This window comes from Leucoraja erinacea, chromosome 19, assembly GCF_028641065.1.
Source record: "Leucoraja erinacea ecotype New England chromosome 19, Leri_hhj_1, whole genome shotgun sequence".
NCBI classification, from domain to species: domain Eukaryota; kingdom Metazoa; phylum Chordata; class Chondrichthyes; order Rajiformes; family Rajidae; genus Leucoraja; species Leucoraja erinaceus.
Window position 1 is genome coordinate 20908821 of NC_073395.1, and position 16154 is coordinate 20924974.

A 16154-nucleotide genomic window follows, 5' to 3' on the forward strand; every position below is an offset into this window, starting at 1 on the left:
CACAATGCGGTACTGGCTGGTGAAGGGGAGCCGCTGCGGGCGCAGGGGCAGTGCCGGGGTGGAGTGGGGGGGGGGGGGAAGGGGAGAGAGAGAGAAGTCAGAGTTACGCATGCGTAATGCTGGGGAATGCGTGTGAGCGAGCCAGTGTCGGGGATGGAGAGAGAGAATTGGGTCCGCGGCATGCGCAGGTGCAGTGACGTAAGGGATGGGGGAGGGAGGATGGGCGGGAGAAAGAACCGAGCCGCGCAGGCGCTCTGCTTGGGAGGGGCGGGGCCTGGTCGCGCTCCCCGTGTTGTTATAGCCAGCCAATCGACACGCCGCCCTTCCTTTAGCGCCATCGGAGAGCAGCTCGCGCCGCCGGAGCCGTGCGTCCGGTAAGCGGCGGCCCGACAGCCCGGGGCCTGCAGCCCACCCACCCGCCCGTCACAACCCGGGGGAAACGGAGGGCGGGGAGGGGGGCGAGGACCAGACCCCTAGGGGGATGAGGAGTGGAGAGGGGGCGGTGGGAAAGACATGGAGGGGGTTGGGTGGGATGAGGAGGAGAGGGAGGGGGGAGATTGTGAGGTAAAGCAGGCCGCAGGCTCCCCTCTCCCCCTCCCCGACCACCGCTTGCTGCACGCCTGTGATCCGCGAGAGATGGAGCCCCGCAACCGTGGGGAGGGGGGGGGGGGGGAGATGCCCCATCCCCCAGGCCTCAAGTACCCGCTTGTGTCGCACTTACCTCCATCGCGACGAGGGGCGGAGGGTCCCCCATCTTCCCCCGGTGCCCCCCTTTATATCTTCCCCCAGCAGCACGTGGTGGTGTTCCCGCTGCTGGGGTCCGGGGGTTTACAGGAGGAGGGGTGACACATGAGGCAGGCGAGGCGGCTGCTTCCCTTTTGTTCTGATTCTACTGCCGAGGTGACCGGCCCCCTCTGGACTTATCTACCGCGTCTTGTTAATCTTCAAACCGAAGCACGTTGCCCGGCTCCCTTTCTCCACAGCCACCCCATTATTTCTGAGGAACGCTTCCCACACGGGTTGCAGTCATTTATTCGCAGTAACCCCTGCTGTGTGCGACCGGCTCATCATAACTCGAGCATGACCATCATCCTGTCATCAGCATCCTCTGTAACATCTCGCCTTGCCCAGTCAGGGCGCCCTAGGCGCTGGCTCCCATTCACCTGCCTGTCCTTCCATTGAGCCCAAAGTTCTGCTGGGTGAGAATTAATAGACCGGTTGACGTTTACTTAATTTTTGTCATGGTGGGCTTTCAATTTTTTTTTCACGCTAAAAGGACACAAAGTGTTGGGAGTAATTCAGCGGGTCAAGCAGCATCTCTAGGATAACCCACTGGAGTTATCCATGTTCTTCAGAGATGCTGCCTGATCGCTTAGTTACTCTTTTATTACTTGAGTGCCCTTTTGTGTAAATCAGCATTTGCAGTTCCTTATTTCTCTACTCACTGAAGCATTTGGATCCATGGGATGAAAAGTGTGATTTTTATCCATCTATTTTTTTTAAAGCGATAATTGGAATGTAGAAAAAAAGGAACTAGAGGAAGGTTTACCAAGAATACACAAAGTATAAAGTTGTTATTCTTAACTGCACCTATGGAAAACACGATATGTGACGTTTTGGGTCTGGACCTTCAGACTGATTGTAGGGAAGGAGGTAGACAAAAAATGCTGGAGAAACTCAGGGTGAGGCAGCATCTATGGAGCGAAAGAATAGGTGACGTTTCGGATCGAGACTCTTCTTCAGACTGGTGTGGGGGGCGGGAAGAAGAAAGGATGATGCGGACACAGTGTGCTGTGGGACAGCTGGGAAGGAGGGAGAAAGCAAGGACTACCTGAAATTGGAGAAGGCAATGTTCATTCCGCTGGGGTGTAAACTACCCAAGCAAAATATGAGGTGCTTCTCCAATTTGCGTTGGGACTCGCTCTGGCCATGGAGGAGGCCCAGGACAGAAAGTTCGGATACGGAATGGGAGGGGGAGTTGAAGCGCTGAGCCACCGGGAGATCGGGTTGGTTAATGTGCTTGGTCTCACCGATGTAGAGCAGTTGACACCTAGGGCAGCGGATGCAGTAGATGAGGTTGGAGGAGATGCAGGTGAACCTCTGCTTCACCTGGAAAGACTGCTTGGGTCCTTGGATGGAGTCGAGGGGGGAGGTAAAAGGACAAGTGTAGCATTTCCTGTGGTTGCAAGGAAAAGTACCAGGTTGAGGTTTGGGTGGGAAGGGACGAATTGACCAGGAAGTTATGAAGGGCTCGGTCTGCGGAAAGCCTAAAGGGGAGGAGATGGGAAGCTGTGGCCAGTGGTGGGATCCCGTGGCGAAAATGTCGGAGGATTATCTGTTGAATGTGATGGCTGGTAGGGTGGAAGGTGAAGACAAGGGGGACCCTGTCCTTGTTATGACTGGGGGGGATGGGGAGTAAGAGCGGAGCTACGTGATATAGCAGAGACCCTGGTGAGAACCTCATCTACAGTCGAAGAGGGGAACCCCCATTCCCTGAAGTATGAGGATATCTCCGATTTTAGCCAGCCTGGTTTGGAACACTTCATCCGGGGTGCAGATGCGGCGCAGACGGCGGAATTGGGAGTAGGGGTTGGAGTCCTTACAAGAAGCAGGGTGGGAAGAAGTGTAGTCCAGATAGGCATGGGAGTCAATGGGTTTGTAGTAGATGTCGTCAGTAGTCTGTTACTTGCGATGGAGATAGTGAGGTCAAGAAACGGTAGCGAGATGTCGGAAATGGTCCAGGTGAACTTGAGTGCCGGATAGAAGTTAGTGGTGAAATGGATGAAGTCAGTGAGTTCTGCACGTTTGCAGGAGGTAGCACCAATGCAGTCATTAATGAAGCGGAGGTAGAGTTCAGGGATAGGTACGCCTCGAACAAGAATTGTAGGGAAGGGGGGGAGGGGAGAAGGAGAAGAAAGCTGGAAGAACAATGTAAAATGTTTTTTTTATTTTAAACATTGCTGGAGTAAGCAGGTCAGGCAGAATCTCTGGAGGTCATGGATAAGTGATGTTTTTGGAATGGGCCCCTAGCTGACTGATTATGGTGGGAATATTTAAAATATTCTTTTAATACATTCTCTAATCTGTAGTTTGGTACAACTAGCACTAAACTGCTCAAATTTACCTTTATTTTTTTGTTAATGGAGACTTGTGTACATCTCTTTGCCAATCCTAAACAATACCTGCCATGATGCAAGTTGGTTAAGCTTTTAGCAAGTCAGAATTGGCGCATTGAGAGGGACCGGTTATCTAGATGGGTAATTCTAGTCGATAAGGTTAGCGATAAATCTAGTATTTTAGCCAGCCTATAATGTTATAAGCACGTTAATGAGTGAATCATCTCATTAATGCTTATTTAATCTGACTAACCAAAGTGGTAAGAGACAATATTTGTTCAAAACAGTGGTTAATGAAAATTATTTTTGCTGAGTTGTCATGGATCTAATTTCTGTATATTAGACAATTTTGGATCCACCGGTGTACTGATTTATGTTGTCACTCTGAGCTGTTTGTCCACGTTGACAGATTAAAAAATAAAATAATTTTCCCTCTTTGAAGCGTCAAACAGGTGAATGTTTCTTTTTGCTCATAAGGTACTTGCAGAGATTAAGCCGTGGTATTGTACAGTAAATTATTTTGTAGTTCCAGCTCAGTGACATGAGTTTACTCCAGTGTACCAGGGCTGTTTGTGGAGTTTGCACATTCTCCCTTTGGCTTGGTTCAGTCCAGTAGTTTTGATTTCTCCCTCATCCCAAAGAAGTGTTGGCTGGTTAATTAGCCACAGTAAATTGCCTCAAGTGTATGGATGAATGAATATTATAATTTGCTTGGGTTGGGGGTAATGGATGGTTGATGTGATTGTCTCCAGAATGAAATGGTATGAGTGTGGGGTCAATGTAAATGGTGGGTGTTTAGTCAGCACAAACACTGGGCCAATGACACTGTCTGTGCTGTGCTCTCTTTAACACTTACAATTGGTGTTAAGATGAGCATTTAAGGAAATGTCGCTTGATAACAAAACAATTATTTTGACCTTTTTCCTAAAAGTCAGCCGGACCGATAAAATTGTCTTTTCGGAAAATGTGCACAATGAATTTTACAATATTTCCCTTGACTGAGAAAATAATTCAAATGTCTAGCCCACAGAACTGGATCCTATTTCAGTGAAAATAACAAAGTAGTTTTTCCCTCTGCTGTGGGTACTATAACTGGTATCCAAGATCAAGAAATCTTCTCAAGAACAACCCTGCGAACTTGCACAGCTGACTCAAAGGGGTCAGATAAAATTAAGTTTATGACTTGGAAAATTTAGTATAAGAGTTATACCGCATATAAACAGGTTCTTCAGTCTGCTATATCGATACTGATTATCATGCCTGTGTACACTATTCCTATTTGGTTGCATTAATTCTATATTTGGGTATGTCTTGTTCTTTCAAGAACTTGCCCAGATGCCTTTTAATGTTACCGTTCCGTCTATCACACCTCATTCCAAATACCAACTGCTGTGTGAAAAATGTACCTTCCTCCCACTCACCTTAAATCTATGCCCCCCCCCCCCCCTGTTTTAGACACCCCTGCCATGGGAAACACACTGATTCCATCTGCCTCTCATAATTTTATATTCCTCCGAGTCACCTCGCGACTTCCTTAACCTCCAGGGAAAACATCAAGCCTATCCAATCTCTATTTATAACTCAACCCTCCAATTCAGGCAAGATTTTTATGAATCAAGATCCAAGATACATTTATACACATGTACCAATTGAAATGTGTGGTCGCCATACAGCCATACGAATAATAAAGCACAGAACACGATAGTCTTTAACACAGACATCCTCACACAGCGGGATCAAAGTTTCCCACTGAGGGAAGGCTCCAAAATTCAGTCATCCTTCTCTGTTGTCCTCCCGTGGTCGGGGGGGCTCCCGAAACCCCCCCCCCCCCCCCCCCAGCTGTTGCTGCTACGGGCGGCCCGATGTTCAGGCCCGCTTGCCAGCATGATGGAAGTCTGACATCGGGACTGGAGGACATCCTCAGCGGCTTGCTCATCCGAAACGGCCACCTCCTACCTGAGTCGGCGGCTCCCGAAGTCCACAGGCCGCGCTGGGCGGAAATTCAACACTGGCGGCCCTCGGCAAAGGGCCCCAGGACTCGGCGATATTGAAGTCAGCGCAGCCCGCGCAGGAAGCTCTACGAACCACAGCTCCGATGTTAAAGTAGCAGGCCCAGCACTCCGGAGCTTCAACGGCGATCAAGGTAACCAATCGCCCGCTCCGCACTGTATCCAGTGCTGCGCCGCTGCTGCTGAAGCTCTGGTCCAGGTCCCCGGCAGGAAAGGCCGCTCCAATCCAGGTGGTAGGCCGCGAGGAGGGGGGCGAGGATGCGGCTCGGAGAATAGTCGCGTCCTCGCCAGGAAGTGACTGGGAAACTGTTTCCTCTTTACCCTACCCCCCTCCTCCACATAGAAAAGCTGAAGAAATCTCCAAAACAAACTTTAAAACTGACTAAAAATTTAAAAAAGACAGAATAACAGACTGTAGGCAGAGGCTGCCTTTAATGCGGCGCCCCTAGTGGCTGAATCTGCATCCTCTCTAGCGTAGTCACATCTTCCCTGTAGTTGGGTGACCAGGCCTACACGCAATGCTCCTGGTGCGGCTAACTGATGTTTTGTCCAACTTTAACACAATGTCCCAACTCTTGTATTCAGTGCCATGGTCGATGAAGGCATGCATTGTCACAACCAACATTGGACCCAGAAAAATGCATTTCCTGATTTCAAAATGGTTGATTTGTGTTTAATTCAAAGTCAACTGTATATTTCACCTTCATCATTTTTGAATTGTCAACTTGAGTTTTTATTCTATCTAGTTCGAAGACAATTTTTTAATGTTTTTTCTTTCGTTCTTGGAAAGATGGTTTTGGTCCCCAAGCGCTATTGCGATCAAGCAGATTGTTTGTCAATTGACCCTCTGACTTCCTGTGGGCTATTTTTTGCTGATTGACTGGCACGGCTGACAGGGTTTTAACTTTCTAACCCTTTTTGATGAAATTATTCTGCATGTTTTAGAAGGAAAATAGTATGTGTACGATGCTGTGGAATTTTACGTCATTTTAAAATTTTGTCAGCGTTCATTATTGTGCCCACTAATATTTCAGTGTTTGTCATCTATTTTTGTGCTACGTCCATTTTTTATATGTGTAAAACCCTGTAGGATCCTTGGCAGTGCCAACTTCTTGAGTAATCAAGGAATCCATACTTTATCTCTGGTCCATTCATTGATCTTGGCTATCATGCTGCAATTTATTGAACTCAACGTTGCAGTTGGAGTGACTGTATATTGAAGAAATGATCTCTGTGCTTTTGATGGCATTTGTGTGCAAGTTTGAGGACAGCAAATGCAACTATGCTTTCTCTATATTCAAGTGATTAGCTGGAGACGAAAGATACCTTCAAGAACAAAATAGACTACTTCTGCAAGGAGTATTGTTAGTATTCATTCTATATGTGTACTTTTAAAATTGAAAGCCAAATGGTGAGCCATATTTTGCCATTATCTACTATTATGTAAAAACGTGTCACTGTTTGCGTTTGCCATTGATAAAAAGATCAGTTTGTCATTCCTGCATCCTTATAAAGTCATCCAAAAGCTGGCATTTTAAACTATATAACACAAAGGTCGTTTAAATTTGTAATCTTTTGAATTACTCATTTTTAATTCCTTAAAAGAGCCAGTATCTTGAGAAGGGGTGAAATTAGTGCGAATGAAAAAGGTTAGGAAACTTACAGTACTATTTGAGGTTTGTCTCCCTTGTTTGGAATGCCTATTGAGTTGTATTATATGAAGATTAAAGAGTAATAAATTGTTTCCAGATTGTACATTGTGTAGTCCTATGGGCACATTTTCAATATTGTGTTGTAACTTGATCTTGCATAATGCTGAAAGAACTGTTGCTAGCATTTGTGTTTTCTGTATTACCCTGTTTTGAAGGTGGTCTCTCCTGTTCCGGTAACTTCTATTTCTCTTTTCTCTGAGACAATTCCTTGGGGTCAAGAGTGACTTTTAGGTTATGGTCAAATGTTTCGTCATATACACAAGTACTGTGAGGTACAGGGTTACAGACACATCCACAGGTGGGACAAGAGTTTCTTCTGGTTTGGGGAGTTGCCAGATGGTGTGCTCCTGCCAGTCATGCCAGACTCTGTGTTCAGTCAAATTAACTCGGGTTTCTTATACAAATACAAATAGAGCAGGTATCCGTATGCTTTTCCTGCCAGAGGATTTGGAAGATATTGCAGCAGTGTCATTTGCAATACCCAGTTCAATTATGTCTTTGAAGCATACAAGAGGGCAGAGATCCAGTAGACCACAAGCTTAGTACTGGCTTTGAGGCCTTGATCCTCAAATGGCAATGACTGCTGGTATACTGTATCTGATAAATTTCATCCATCGACTTGCTTGCTGTATAAAAACGTCTGGGGAATAATGTGAGTTGGTATCGTAGAACATTTCTAAAACATATTTATCAGTAATGATAACTTCCCCTAGCCAATAATTACCAATATAAGGGACATAAATCATTTTGAGCTTAACTCCTTGGATTCCTTTTGAAATGAATGCATTTTATTTTAATACTAACGATTCTCTTATTTTGCTGATGCCATAGCAACTGTCATAGTCATATAGCATGTAAATTACCCCTTTGGCCCAGCATGTCCATACTGACCAAGATTGTTCTTTTTTTTTAAAAATATTCATAACGTTAGCCATGCTCTAATCTTCTGGTACCTCACCTATGGCTAAAAGTGATATACGCCAGGATCCAGCAATTTGTTTCCCAGCTTCATGTAAAGCTACAGGATAGACTTGGAAAGGTCTTGGGGATTTATCTACCATAATATACTTTAAGACTGCCAGCAGGTTGTATTTTGGGTTCATGGAGTTAGTATGTTATTAAATCCATACAACTATTAAATTCATATGACAATAGCAGCTCCATGCAGGATACCACACTACCCTATGGCTCTGTAGTTATTACACAAAAATAACAGATATCTTGCTGTATGCAGCTGTGTGACCCTCAAGATCAGACAACTGAGTGGATACCAGCACTGACCCAAATTGTACTGCTTGCTATTAGCAACATTTCTAATGTCCTCCACAAGATCGCTAAACCCATGAGCCACACCTGCCTCGCAATTTAGCGATTTGGTAAAACAAAAGAATTTCAAAACACATGCGCTGTTTTTGGGAGTAGCAGCCAACATCTGTGCTGCAGATATAAACCCTTATTCACATTGAAGGAATTGTGAAATGCATCCATTACAGGAAGGAAATACTGTGACTGTTTAGAGGCACCTGGCTTTAACCTCCTCAAAAGCAGTGGACCGCCTGCAGCAGAATATAGTCAAACTAAGGTTGATGCAGTCACCTCTAATGAACGGTTTTGGAAGTACATTTGTGGTTACGGGTCTCGGAATGGAGCTCATCTTATCAGTATGCTCTGTAGGATCTTTTTCAGGAGGTGGCCCTTTTCTCCAGTCAAGGCTCCATTGACAAGTGGATGTCCAAGGGTGGGGCTTTTCATGTCATATAAAATCAGGGCAGCATTTAACATTGTGATGATTGGAAGAAATCCGTGAAAGCTCTCCATCTGTGGGGCAGCAGTTACTCTGGTTGTAGTTACAATATGGCAAATGCAGGTTAAGCTTGCATATTTCCTTTTGTGATACTGATGGGTGGGATTTGTTATTCCCCACAATCTTGATTTTGGTGGGATCCCGCTTTTTCTTTGCTGTTGCCCATTTTATTGATGTCTCTATTTTTTTTTTCTAGCCACTCAGATAGTTACTTCACTATTGAGATGTCAGGGTCATAGCTGATTATTACAGCACTTTGGGGTTTGTTAATCTGAAATATGAATCTTAAATTAACTAATACTTTGCTATATTATCTGTCCTCCATTAGGAGGGACTAAGTCAGCTGCTTCGTTGACTTAACTGGTTCATTTTAAATAAATTGGTATTGTCTTTCTGAGCACTTCCTGTTTTTATAAAGATCGATCTATCTGAATTCCTGTAAAATAGATAAAATAGTTCTTCTAAATTTGAATCCCTGCATGAGTGTTAAACAACTAAAATTGGAAACGATCATCCACCTGAACTGATGATTAGAGGATTTGTACATGAATTAGCACTGATCAAAAAAACATCCGCTTCTGAGGTGTAAAAACGTGTGCCATTGCAGGATAGCAATTTGGTTGCCTGGTGGAAAGTTGGAACTTAATTTGAGAAAGAGCAAACTTCTGTTTTACTGTATAATGATGGACATGTGTTTCTATTCCGATTTTAATTTGATATTTCCCTTTCACACTTCGCAGGACTTGTAGAATGTCATCGTAAATTTGAAAAGTCCTTTTGGTGTATTGGCCCTTGTATTTAGAGGAAATCAGATAGCCAATCAGTGGTAGGAAGACAAATAGTCTGATGCATCTTTATTGGTATGTGGGAGAGGAGTGTCATCCAGAGACTTCCAATTTCCATTCCTCAGTTTGCCAAGCGATCTTTATCTCTCACCTGAGAGAACAGCCATGGCTTTAATAACAATCCAAGTTTGGGTTTTTTTGATATGTAAAATATGGCAGGTTCGCCTTTTCCACAAATGAACATAAAGTGCTGGAGTACTCAGCAGGTCAGGCAGCATCTCTGATGAACAGTGATAGGTGACTTTTTGGGTTGAGATTATGCTTCAGTCTGTTAACCAGCATCTGCAGTTCCTTGTTTCTACATTATGACTTCTATTTCTTCTAAATGTAGAGGTTCTAATATCCCAATCATGTTTGTGAGAATTATGAAATTACACTTGAGTTACCTGCGCATGTTGCTCTAATATCAAGTCAAGTTCAAGCTACATTATCACATGCACCAATTGGTACTGAGATTTGAGTTAACATATAGCCATACGAATAAAAAGAACACAATACCCGATAGAATTTAACATAAACATCCCCACATAGTGGAATCAACGTTTTCCACTGTGAGGGGAAGGCAATAAAGTTCAGTCATTTTCCTCTTTGTTCACCTGTGGTCGGGGCCTTTGAACCCTCCGCAGTCGCTGCTACGGACGGCCCGATGTACAGGCCCTCTCGCCGGGATGATCAGAACTCTAGCATCGGAACGGAAAAACACACTCGCGGCTTGGAGTTTTCGAATCAGCCACTTCCTACCGGAGACCGCGGCTCCCGAGGTCCACAGACCGAGCGGGGCAGAGATTCAACGCTGGCGACTCTCGGCAAAGGATCCCAGGATTCCACGATGTTAAGTCAGCGCCGCCCGCGGCGAGAATCTCCGCAAACCACAGCTCCAAGGTGTTTATGCGAAAGGCCCAACACACCGGAGCTTCAACAGGCGATCCCCAGTAAGGCATCGTCCCGCTCCGCGATGGAATTCAGCGCTGCGCTGCTGCTGAAGCTCTGGCAGGAAAGGCCGCGTTATTCCAGTTGGTAGGCCGCGAGGTGGGGGTGAAGATGCGACTCGGAGAAAAGACAAATCTACGACCAGGTAGTTTCCAACCCACCAACATAAAAAAGACTAAGAAACCTTTAAAACAAACTTTTAGACATACTAAAAATAACAAAAAAGGGTGAAAGGACAGACAGCTGTTGGCGAGGCTGCCACACTCGATGGTGCCACAAACTAGCTTCTGTCTACAAAGTGACCAAGTCAGTCAGTGGTGATTTATAACATTTTAGTCTCTTGGTTAATGTTCAGATGGATTATGAAACTTGTTATTTAAGGTACGAGGAGAACTTGCTGGTATACTAAATTTCTTCAAACCTATGATCCATCTGAACATTGCACAATCTGTTAGCCTGACCAATGGGAAAACAGAGTACTAATGAAACTCAACACTTGAGTGGTCATTTGTCAATAAATGAGGCTGAGGTCATGCAATTATTGACAAAAGTGAAATCTGTCAACAAACCAGGGTAAGTTAGTATATTAACTGAATGAAAGAATCTTGGTCATAAATGATGAAAATCTGATTTGGAATGGCAACATTTGTTCGGTGGATGGGAGGCGGCAGGAAGGGGATGAAATTTGAGGACTTCTGAGCGTTGCATAGAAATGTAGGTGCAGTAGGTCATTTGGCCCTTCAGACCAGCATTCAATATGATCACAGCTGATCATCCAAAATCAATGTCCCGTTCCCGCTTTTTCCCCAATATCCCTTGATTCCATTAGCCCTAAGAGCTAAATCTAACTCTCTTGAAAACATCCAGTGATTTGGCCTCCATTGCCATCTGTGGCAGAGAATTCCACAGATTTACAACTCTAGGTGAAAAAGTTTTATCTCAACTCAATGATAAATGGCCTACCTCCTATGAAACCTGGGGTTCACTGGCCAACGGAGACCATGCTTGGCCAAGTACGTAGCTGAGAGTGCTACACATTGACATTAAAGTGCTGTGACATCAGGAAGCAGCCATTCAGCACTCAAATATACATTAGTTTTGAATTACTATATTGATGTAACTTTTGGCTAGTATACAGTGAGTTACTGACATGTAAGGATTGTCTGTTGTCAGACCCAGGCTCTGGTGCTGTGAAGCAGCAGCTCTATCTGTTGCTCCACTGTGCCGACCCAATGTTTTTTGATTGCTTGGTAAACATAAACAATTTCAGGAGTATGTTGAGTATAGAAATCCATGATGTTGAAAACCGCGTTGAAATTTTCCTTTTCCTTCAGCAGGTACTTATCTTTTGAAGATGGCAGACATTGACAAGTAAGTATCTGAATCACAGAAACCTCTTACAATCTGAAAAGTGCCCTTTAACGTTTGGTATTTATCTCATTTAATGGATAGTTTAAAAATGCAGAATTGAGAAAACCACATAAGGAAGCAAAGATTGGATGCTATTTTATAGTAATTGTTTCCGCTTCAGTGAATCGTGTAATTCTCAGGTGTGTTATGTCCTTGAATATTTCAGTTTTTTTTTACTGTAATATTTAAATTGTTGGATGGGTTGAAGAATGTGAGCTTTATTTCTGTAGAAGTACTTGTGTAATAGTTTGGGCCAGACTAATTGCAGGTCTTATGTGCCCTGTCGTGGAAGGTGGTACAAAGGATTTGACATAGAAATTGTGTAATGAGCCTTCTGTGCCTCTTTAAATGTAAGTAAAATGGACCAATATCTTTTATAAGTACAAATGGCTGAAGAGGCCTTTAGGGACCAAAAGGGTAACCTGGGTGTGAAAGGAAAGGGGTAAATTTCTTGGAATAATTTCCATGTTTTCACAATAGTCGTGCAGCATGCAACTTGGTAGATCAAGAGGACCAATGTGAAATATTAGACGGAATGCAATAGTCAGTGGAAGTATTAAGGGGTTTGTCATCTTTGAAAGTGGATTCTTTGAAAGCAACAGAGGAAGTTGTGGAAGCTCTGGCTTTCTGTTCCTCCAAGTAAAGTGTCTGTGAATGAATTCCATTTTGGTGGTAAGTACCCAAGTTAAATTATTAAAATGAAATATTGAGTCTTGTTAAGACCAAGATGTCTTTGTGATGAATTACCTGCATACGTGAGATTTCTACCGCGCTGTGCAACCAGGACGCAAGAGACCCAAGTTAAGGTGAGATTTTGGCCTGGGTTGCTGACGCTTGGATTCCGATACCTACATTGAATAGATCTCAGTTCTTGCTTCCTAATAGGGTGAGATATTATGACTGCAGGGAGATTGAGCAAACTGGCCACAATATCATGTTTATGAAATGTTTGGTATTAAATATTCCAGGATGCACTTGCAAGAAACTAGAAGAGGAATATCTTGATATAAATGATAAATAAAGGTATAAAAGTGGTTATAGCTTGGCAAATAAAGTAATATCTGTTAGAATAAAGCCAAGAAATAACAAGATACAGGACATTAGTGGGAACTGTTTATAGGCCCCCTAATATTAATGTTGTGCATCCTGTAACAAAAGAGTCGTGCAATAGTCACAGCAGAGTTTCCAATCCTGATAATCAGAAAAACAAATAGGATAAATTAGTCTTTAAAGTTGACTTTTGGTGAAATCTTCCACTGATGTTTGAACACCCATCTGTCATAGCAAAGAGCAGACTGAGAGTGATCAGAAAGAAGATATGGAAGATGTGGAAGATATTGAGGAGGAAGAAGCATCTGAAGATAGTAAAGGTATTTTTGTACACGTTTTAATCTTGAATTTACTTAGCAGATGAACCAAATTTCATTTTGCCTTTTATCTTTGTATGTCATCTCCACTGGCCTTCCACTGGTATTGATCAGAGGTCTACCTATTGCCACAACTGGCTCTTGATTTTTATACTCTCAATAAAATCTCCATCCTTTTGTCCTTGTAATAGCTCCATTTTTAATTTTGAGATATTCTCTTGCTGAAGTATTGTGTTTTAAAGTATTTTAAAGTTGAATGGACCTGGAAGGTTCATCCTTGAGAGACATGGAGAGATACAGCATGGATACAGGCCATTTGGTCTACCAACCATTCTTACTAACTATCAGCCATTCATTTACACGAATTCCACTCCTCCCTCACTTCAACAACCCTTCCAGGTGAGACTGAGATTTGCATGCTCATTCTCTGACCTTGTTGCATTTGGTACTCTCGGTGGCTGCCTCTCTAAGTAAGTGAGCCAGTCTGTCTGCAGCGGCCACCTGTAGCTATTTTAAGCCATTTTAAATGCCCTTCCTATTCCTGCACCGACTTGTCTGTCGTCTGCCTCCTCCAGTACAATGTTGAGGTCAAATTCAAACCTCATAATCAACTCTTTGTCTCTTAACACTTTCCAGCCTCTGTCGCTATCTGCAACCTTCCCCACCTGTCCATATCCCCATCAGCCCCATCTCAGCGATCGTTTCGCTGAACACTTCCGCTCAGTCCCCCTAAACCTACCTGATCTCACCGTTGCTAAACACTTGACTCACCCTCCCATTCCCACACTGACCTTTCTATGTAGGAAGGAACTGCAGATGCTGATATAAACCGAAGATAGACACTAAAAGCTGGAATAAATTAGCGGGACAAGCAGCATCTCTGGAGAGAACGAACGGGTGATGTTTCGGGGTCGAGATCCTATTTCAGACTTTTCTGTCTTGGCCCTCCTCCGTTGTCAGTGAGGCCCAGTGCAAATTGGAGAAACAGCACCTCATATTTTGCTTGGGTAGAATATTGACTTCTCTAACTTCAAGTAACCTTTGCTTTTCCTCTCTCGCACTCGCACTCGCACTCTCACTCTCACTCTCACTCTCACTCTCACTCTCACTCACACTCACACTCTCACTCTCACACTCTCTCACTCTTTGAGTCTCGTTCTCAGTCTGAAGAAGAGTCTCAACGCGAAATATCGGCCATTCCTTCTCCAGAGATCCTGCCTGTCCCGCTGAGTTACTTCAGCATTTTGTCACTTTCTTCGGTTTAAACTGGCATCTGCAGTTCCTTCCTACGCGTTTCATCTCTCAGTTACCAGCTTTAGTCTCGCTGTTCCCCCTCCCCTCTTTATACCAGCTCTCCCCCCCCCCCCCCCCCCCTTTGTCCAGACAAGTGATGATCTGAAACACTGACTGTCCAGTCCTCTCCACAGATGATGATGACCCACTGTTCCAACAGCAGCTTTTTTTTTCTCTCTGATCTCACATTACAAACAACTCCTCCCAGATTCCACACTGAGGACAATTAACTCACGTGCAAACTCGTCAGAGACAACATCCAAGGTCAGGATTGAACCTAGGTTTCTGATGTTGAGGTTAGGGGTTCTATTAGATGTGTTGCTGCACATTGTATTAAATTCGTTTTTTAATTATTTTCTTATCTTGTGTATAACATTTTCCCGAGACTTTGCCTCTTGTTCATATGCAACCGTGTAAATGTTGATCATATAGCTGACCTCATTGCTTTCTAAAAGCTTGTGGAGTTCAGTTTTATTTATTCTCCCTTTGTAATATCCCTTGCTGTAATGACTTTGTATCCGTATGCTTCAACGAAGGGAGAGGTTTAATTTTTCAATTTTTTTTCCTTTCAAATATGTTGACAAATGTATTTGCAACATTTGAAGTTTCGCCTTCCAATAACAAGTAATTATTGTAACCTTGTTAAACTGTTTTGCTATTCGCTGTTTGTCGTAACTGATTGTCTAATTTCCACCCCTGCCACACTAACAGCTCGGCAGCTTACAGTTCAGATGATGCAGAATCCACGGATTTTGGCAGCACTACAAGAGCGACTCGATGGACTTGTAGGAAACCCCTCTGGTTATATAGAAAGGTAAAGACTATTGGCTATGCCACTGTTGCAGACTTCTGTGATGTGGCAGTTTATGATACATCGAGTAAACATTGTATTCTTAAGAATCCATCCAGCAATTGGGAAAGACTTTGCAGTGAGGGGCAGCTGGACTTTGGATTGCAGCTTCAAGAATTTGAGCTACCCCTGAGGTTCTTAAGTGGAATAGTGTATTGCTGGAATGGCTGTGCCTTTGAGCTTTTAAAAATGCTAGCTCATCTTGACTCGCAATGTGTGTAGTTCCTTCATTTATTTGGCTCAGCAAAATGGGCCAGCTCCAAAATCATGTCTGAAGAAGGGTTCCGATCCGAAACATCGCCAGTTTTTCTCCAGAGCTGTTGCCTGCACTGCTGAGTTACATTGGCATTTTGTGTTTATCTTCCAAAATCATTTGATCTGAATTTTAAATATCGATTTTGGTGTATTTTTCTGCACAAACATTGTGGGCTGAAGTGCCTATTCCTGTGCTGTATTGTGTTTATGTATCTGCGAATAGAGAGTAAATAGAGATTCGTTGTCAATATTTGGACCTCCTAGTTGTGTGTTTTTGGAGGTATATATGTCTCGGGGAAACGGTATGGCATACTATTTCCCTGCAGCATTAAATGTGATGATGTTGTGATGGGTGAAAATCTAGCAATGGTCTGCAGGAGGAGTAGAATTGTCAGAATGGGTGTTCAAAAGGTTCATCTGCCACTGATTCATTTGATGCAGAGAAGTAAATTCTGATAGCAAGTTCAAGGAGGCATCAACGGCATATTGGAATAAAGTCCATGAATGTACATAATCTTTGACAGGTTTTAGCGTACGATAACTAATTATGGCCAACTGACCTC

At 43.6% G+C, this 16154-nt stretch overlaps 1 protein-coding gene across 10 annotated transcripts in view; it reads left to right on the forward strand.

Annotated features, from left to right (window-relative positions):
* The first annotated feature begins 254 nt into the window (after nt 1-254).
* nap1l1 (nucleosome assembly protein 1-like 1) overlaps nt 255-16154 on the forward strand; it is a 42699-nt gene continuing 26799 nt past the window's right edge. For 7 of the 10 annotated variants that reach the window (XM_055650582.1, XM_055650584.1, XM_055650576.1 and 4 more), the window contains exons 1-4: nt 256-374; nt 11751-11787; nt 13111-13196; nt 15198-15300. In XM_055650582.1, the coding sequence (XP_055506557.1) occupies nt 11771-11787; nt 13111-13196; nt 15198-15300 (206 nt within the window). In that variant the 5' untranslated portion in view covers nt 256-374; nt 11751-11770. Of the gene's footprint in view, nt 375-11750; nt 11788-13110; nt 13197-15197; nt 15301-16154 lie in introns of all 10 variants that reach the window. The other 3 variants (XM_055650577.1, XM_055650580.1, XM_055650581.1) reach the window with 2 other exon arrangements.